We start from the raw sequence: 6,740 nt of genomic DNA on the forward strand, positions 1-6,740 counted from the left end.
TTGGGAGAACCAGGAAAATCTAATATCAATTTACCTGTGGGACAGACAGATTGCTACCATCTATTTTGGATGAACCTCTACAAACTGTAAGTCTTGTCTAGGATTCCCAGAATAAAAGCAATAAACCTGTGTGTTCTTCTGAGTTATCTATCTGTTAAAGACTGGAAAGGAAGCATATTTCCTATCTGAGAACAGTATAATGATGCTAAACCTCTTGGAATCTTATTGTGGGCACGATGGTGTTTCCCCACATACTCTGGGTTCAGAAGTTCTTAATTCAACTGTCACAACTTTTTTCACCTAATCTTAAGCTAGCCAGATCTAAGAACCAGCAACTTTTGGCTGATCTTGAAAGGCTAAACTGGGTCTGGCTGGGTTAGAGAATCACAAGCCAATCGGAGGAGAAGACCCGTCCTGGAAGAAGGAAGTGGCAAAGCACTTCCAAATCCTGGCTGAGAAAATGACAAGGAAGTGCTGAGATGCACATAGTGAAACTCAACTGAAGAGACACGTCCTGCCTCCTTCCTCCCTCTTGTGTCTCTTGCTCTGAGTAGGAGCAGAAGAAGCAGCAGGAGCTTCCCCAGCTGGACCTTCCTCCCTGCTCTTGCCTGTCCCCAGGTGGGATTGCAAGCAGGGGCAGAGGGCATGGGGCCCCTCCCTCCATGGACCTCCCCTCCCATCGGAGCTTGCCTTTGCCAGGGGACATGGCAAGTAGATCTCCTTCAGGGACAGGATTATGGAATTTTCAGCCCAGATCATTTCAGGGACTTTTCCTGGACTCCTGAGCTGCTGATATTTGCTCCTCTGAAGAAAGTCCATTGAGGCCAAAGAGTTTTCCTCCCAGACAAGAGGAATGTGGGGGATGTATTGAGATTTGCAGGAAATGGAAAAATGGCTGCATATCTTCTTCTTCCTTCCTGATCCATGTTCAAAATGCTGTTTGTGGGGGAGGGTCTTGTGGGGGCTCCTGGCTGCAATTCTCAGAGAGGCTCTTTCCCATCCACACCAGCTGAGTTAACCCAGAAAGACACAGGAGGGTGTGTTTTTTTCACTTACATATCAGGAAGAAAATTCCAAGTCCCAAGATTGAGGCAGCCACAATCACCACAGAGGTCAACCACACTTTGCCTAAAGAAGGAGAAACGTGGTTTTGATTAGACAGATGCTGAGTTCCACGAAGTGGAGATGCTGAACCATGGAAGCATTTCCCAACCTGCATTGGCCTCCAGGAAGTGCCCCCACCTGAAGGAAGCCCCTCCCCTCCAAAGCTGCAGAGGGAAGAGCCAATGGCCTCGAAGGGCACAACCAATTATGCATCATATCACATCATCTCCTATATTATCATGTGTCATTTCTTCATACTTTTGCTGTAAAGTGACTACTTCCAACTCCCCTGATAGGAATCACTTCTCTTGCATCGCTAAATGTAGGACTAATATTCCCTGCTCTCCACCTGAAAACATGGTGCAGAAGAAAATTACTACCCTCCCCCCCACTATTTCAAACATTGGTGAAAAATCTACTTCTGCATGTCACAATCCCATGAGCCTCTCACCTGTTTCCTCCTCCAAAGCCAAGATCAGGGGCTCCTGCAAGCCCTGGTGCTCCAGGCGACACTGAAAATGGTCCCTCTCCTTCGGGTCGATATCAATGCTGAGCCTGACATAATAGGTCCCGTCCGAGTTGGGGGCCACGTTCCTATGGAGGGTCTCGTACTGGCAGACCTCCCCGTCCCTGGTCCAGGTGGCCTGGATCTCCCTGGGATAGAAGCCAAAGGCCTGGCAGATGAGAACCTCCAGGCGGTCATCCACCTCCTTGCGGATCACCTTCCCCACTGGGGGCTCTGCAGAAACAGCAACAACACAATTCCCTGGATTTCCAGAGTTTCTGGCAAGGTGATTTAAATAGCAAGACCTCCTTGGACCATCCTCTCCCTCCGCTCCGTCTCCTTGCCTCAACTTGGGGGAGCCCCTAAAATGGGGCATTGGGGTTCTTTACATTATGTTTTGAAAGGAATACATAGAATTTGGGGTAATGTTTCCACATTGGCCAACATATTCCCCAATTTGTTGGACTGATTCAATTTTAAGCCCCCAAATCGAATTTGTTCAAGTTGTTCAGATGGAAATCAGGAACAGGCTGATCATTTCCTTCCAACCCAAACATTCGTTTCTTCTGCTTTGTAAGACTTCCCACGGGAAAATAGAATGAGACCTTCGGCATGAATTTCTTGCTCAGTTTTTTTTTTAAAGTACTTATTTTGGGAGGCACTGAAGATTGTTTTTCTTCTGTAACGTGATGTTGGATACTTCCTGATCTTTTTCTGCCAATATTTTAAAAGGTGGCTTGGCTGTTTAGGAGAAAAACCATATGGGGAGGGGGGAGAACACAGAAACATGCTCAATGGAGACCCCTTTTGCCACTCACCAATCCTCTGCAGAGTCTTGTTCCTGTAGGACAGGTATCTCTGCAGCCACTCAATGCAGATCTCCTCCAGGAAGACTTTGTTTCCCTCAGACCATCTTGGGTCATCCTCCCACTTCTCCTTGAGCTTCTCGGCCTGGGGATGAGCTGCCACCCATCTGAGGATCTCCTTGTCGAAGCTGATGAAGTCCATCCCATCGTAGCCATAGTGCAAAAACCCTCCTTTGCTCCCGTCTTCCATGAGCTCGCAGCCCCAAAACACCTGCCAGGTGTGAAGCCCTGAAGGAGAGGCAGAGGGGGTGGGTGTGAATGAAAAGGGTCTAAGATTTCTCTCCCTAGACAGCCTGAGAGTCTTCCCCCCTTCCCAGAAATCAGATTTCTCCTTCCCCTCTTTATCACAAAAGGAGAAACATCTTTTACTTCAATTAACCCTGTTTGGCTGGCCTCAGGCCATGAAGAATTTCTAGGTGAGGGAGAAAACCAGGTGTGTGTGTTTTTGTGTGTATGTTTCCTTTGCAGGAAAGAAAATCTCAAGTCCCCTGCAACCATTGGAGGCCAAAGGTGGCACTGCCTCTGCTCACCTCCAGCACGGTGGCCCAGTTTTGATAACTTCTCCAGGTCAGCCCTGAAGACCCACTCAGGGGCCAGAAAGTTCTCCTTGTCCCCCTCGTCCATCCAAGGGACCAGAGGCTCCATCTTCCTGGTGAGGCTGTCAAAGCTAGTGATGGGCTGGTCATCTAGGTAGCCCCTAATGGAGAACTGGGACAGTGCCTGGCTGGGCTCTGGCAGATGCAGGCAGGAATAACGCAAGGAGTGTGAGGGAGAGCCTGGAGAGGAAAGAGGGAGAAGAGAAGAATTTGGGGGGGGGTCTTCACTGCAACTTCATCCCCTCCAACATTTTATTGTCACACAGCAGCCCCTCAACAAGTGGGTCGCCCCATCTGGCTAAGATACTCCTGCACCCCCTCTGGGCCCTCCAGGTTCCCAGACTGCTGTTTGTAGGCCCGACCTCCATGGGGACCCCAGACCACATTTGGGAAGAGTCAGGGAGGCCCTGTTTTCATGGAAGTTAAGAAGCAAGTGAAAGATCTGATCGCTCCCCAGAGAGGAAACCTTTCCAAGCAAGGACAAAATTTGTTGATCAGGGTGGAGCTTGGATGGCAGGACCTCCTGGCCCATTGCCCAGGCAGGAGGAAGAAGCAAGACAGGACAGGACAGCACAAGACAGAACCAAAGTGTGAAATTTCTCTTTTCTCTTTCACTCTCTGTTCTCTACAAGGGGAGCCGATTACAAATCCGTTACTGAAGGTTTGAAACGAGGCTGGCTGAAGCACGAGAGAAGGAAGATTTTTTTTCCTTCTGGGAAAAGGAGTTTGGGATTGAGGGGGGGGGGATGGCGGAGAGAAAGACCCGGCCCAGGACAGGCGCCCCCTCCCCGTCGCACACTCACCGCACAAAGCCCCCAGCACGAAGGACTCCAACGCGACTCCCAGGAGCAAAAGGGGCGCCCGGGGCAGCGGCATCGCCCTCCAACCAGGCGCCCCCCTCCGCTCGGGAAAAAGTCCCTGAGGCACCGCACCCGGTGCGGGTGCCGTCCGGGGTCGGGGGAAAAAAAAGTCCAACTCTGCCAAAATTCGCCGGGTCCGCGAAGAAGAGAGAAAAGGGCGCTGCTCCCTTGCAGTCTCCCGGGGCCCTGGAGGGAGGGAGGGTCCCAGGGAGACGCTGCCCACCACCGGGCTAAGTTAGCGCTGAAACCTGGCTGAGAGGCCCTTCACCCGGTGTGCCTCTATTTAAAACGTCAAGCCCCGCCCCCTTTGTCCCCGCCCTTCGCTCCCGGAGCCTCCAGGGCTGTATGCCTCATGGATATGCTTCCCCCCCCCCCCCCCCCCNACTCTATTGCCTTCAAAGTCTGGGTGTCCGCCAAACTCCGCCGCTCCCTTTCCCCCTTCCCCTTCCCTTTCCTCCCTTCCCCCTCCCTTCCCTCCCCTTCCGTTTTATCCCTTCCTCCCTTCCTTCTGCTTCCTTTCCCCCTTCCCCTTCCATTTCCTCCCTTCTTCCTTCCCATCCCTCCCCTTCCCCTTCCCCCTCTTATAGTCTTCTGTTCTTTCCTGTTCCTCTTTGGGACGTTTATTGTCGCAAAGCCACAATCTCTAGGAAAGGCTCGCCTGTGGCAAATCCCCTTAAGGTTTCAGAGGGGGTGGGGTGGGGGTTGAGACAAAGCAGACACTTCTACGTCTATGAAGGCAATAGAGTAGAAAAGATTGAAACATCTCTAAGCCCTGAACAATGGCAACATGTGCCAACAGATAAGACCCTTGTGAACCAAGTTAAGTGGCCCAACCTCGCCACAGAGTTGACAGAATTGATCTGGCTAAAAGGTCCTGAGTTCTTGGCTTGTCCAGACAGCCTGATGCCACAGAGACCAAAACGCCATATGCTTCCAGCTCCAGATCAACATGCCAACGTTCAACCTCAGGCACCCAGTAAATTTCAACCAATCAGCTTCGAACCCTCCTCTAAGCGGAGACATAGTATTGATCATCTTGATCACTTGTCTTAGCATCCCAAGAATTAACCTTGTAGGAGCTTGCAAGGACTTACAGACTATTGAAGGTATTTGTCATGACCCAGTGATTGACAAATGTCTGAAGGCCAAAAATTACCCTCCCCATGCATCACCAGGAGGTTTAGCTGCTTCTCCTTACACTGCAGATCGTCTCTATAATGCAGTATCTACCTAATAGACGGAGTCTGTGTGACCAGACACTCAGGGAGCGGGAGAGAGTGAGAGTCAAAGGATATTTGTGTGGATGCAATACTTTAACCTCTGTGCTCAACAAAAAAGGTAAACCATCTCACCAATGATTGTGGCTTATTGTGCAGAGGTGAGATTTTTGGGAAAGAGAAGCTGGAAAAAAGATTCTTGGGCTGGAAAATCCCCAGAAGCCTTAGACTGCCAGGCAGGGCTGCCCCTGGAGACTGCCTAGACAGAGTCTAGACCTAGAATTACATATGGGGGGGGGGAGGAAGCAGGGACAATAACTGAAGCTGAAAAGAGGTGGGAGGAGCGTCAGGAGAGGTGGAACGGGTTGGGGCAACTCTGCTCAGCTTGCTGGGGGCGGTTAACTTGGGCTGGGCCAGGCCAGGCGCAAGCGGGGCCAGAGCGGGAGGAGGGCGACGGCTTCACCTGCCCCCCCCCCCGCTTCTTCTTCTTCTTCTTCTTCTTCTTCTTCTTCTTCTTCTTCTTCTTCTTCTTCTTCTTCTTCTTCTTCTTCTTCTTCTTCTTCTTCTTCTTCTTCTTCTTCTTTCTTTCTTTCTTTCTTTCTTTCTTTCTTTCTTTCTTTCTTTCTTTCTTTCTTCTTTCTTCTTCTTTCTTCTTTGCTGCGGCTTCTGCCCCGCTGGGTATTGAACGCGCTGACTACGAAAGGGACTCGGAGCGGGCGCTGGGGCACCCGAGCGTGTGCAGAGCGCCAAGGGCGGCGGCTGGGCCGGCCGCGAGTCCGTTCTCCACCCTGGAAGAGCCCTCTACGGAGGAGCCGGACGGGCGAGGCAACGGTGGCAGGGAAGAAGGGGGGGGACGGGAGGGGGGGGGAAAGAGAGGAGGGAAGTTACCAGCATCTAGGACTTTTCCCCTCCGCCGCCGCCTCGCGCCCCCTTCGCCCCGGCCCTCCAGCCACAGGCGCTGGACAGCAGCCGGCGTTCAGGCTCCGCGGGACCCTCTGCCGGCGTTTGTCCGACGCCAAGGGACCCCCAGCCCTCCACCTCCGTGCCTTCCCCCCACCTCCGTCGCTGGGATCGTTGCACTCGAGCGATTCGCCTCAAGGGCCAAGCTGCCGCGCCTCCCGGCAGCCAATCCGGGGTCCGAGGGGTGGGCTTCTGTCCAGCCATGGAGGCGCTGGCCGTTGGCGCTGGCAGGCGGTCCAGAATTGGGCCCTCCGTGAAGGCGTTGGAGGGGGGGGGCGCACTGACAAGCAAAGCCATTCTCTCTCCCCCCCCCTCCTCTTCTCTTTGCTGGAAGCGCTGATCAGCTTGTAGCTGCGCCAGCCAAATCCTGGCAGCTCCAGCTGACTCGCTCATCCAAGGTGTGTCTGTTGCTCGCGGTGGTAGCAGAGGCTGCTGGGAACGCCGATCTGGAAGAGCCCCAGGAACAGCGCAGCTCCAGCGGACTGTCCACCCGAAGACTGCGTGTGGCTGCCGGCCACCCCTAGACTAGACCTCTGGAAGTGCCAATCAGCTGCAGCCATGGACGCCGATCCTGGGCAGAGTCCCAGGAACAGCGCAGCTCCAGCTGATTCTTTCCCCCAGGCCTGTGTGGT

General features: G+C 52.9%; 1 protein-coding gene across 1 annotated transcript in view; it reads right to left on the bottom strand.

The window, feature by feature from the left end:
* LOC107296789 (major histocompatibility complex class I-related gene protein-like) overlaps positions 1–3,947 on the bottom strand; it is a 7,698-nt gene extending 3,751 nt beyond the window's left edge. Inside the window, exons 1-4 of the mRNA XM_015826140.1 lie at positions 3,875–3,947; positions 3,006–3,251; positions 2,428–2,703; positions 1,556–1,843 (exon numbers count right to left, since the gene is read on the bottom strand). Of these exons, the coding sequence (XP_015681626.1) occupies positions 1,556–1,843; positions 2,428–2,703; positions 3,006–3,251; positions 3,875–3,947 (883 nt within the window). The remainder of the gene's footprint in view (positions 1–1,555; positions 1,844–2,427; positions 2,704–3,005; positions 3,252–3,874) is intronic.
* Between the last annotated feature and the right edge of the window lie 2,793 nt (positions 3,948–6,740).

Source organism: Protobothrops mucrosquamatus, unplaced genomic scaffold (genome assembly GCF_001527695.2).
Source record: "Protobothrops mucrosquamatus isolate PMUCROS unplaced genomic scaffold, P.Mucros_1.0 scaffold2973, whole genome shotgun sequence".
Taxonomy (NCBI): Eukaryota; Metazoa; Chordata; class Lepidosauria; order Squamata; family Viperidae; genus Protobothrops; species Protobothrops mucrosquamatus.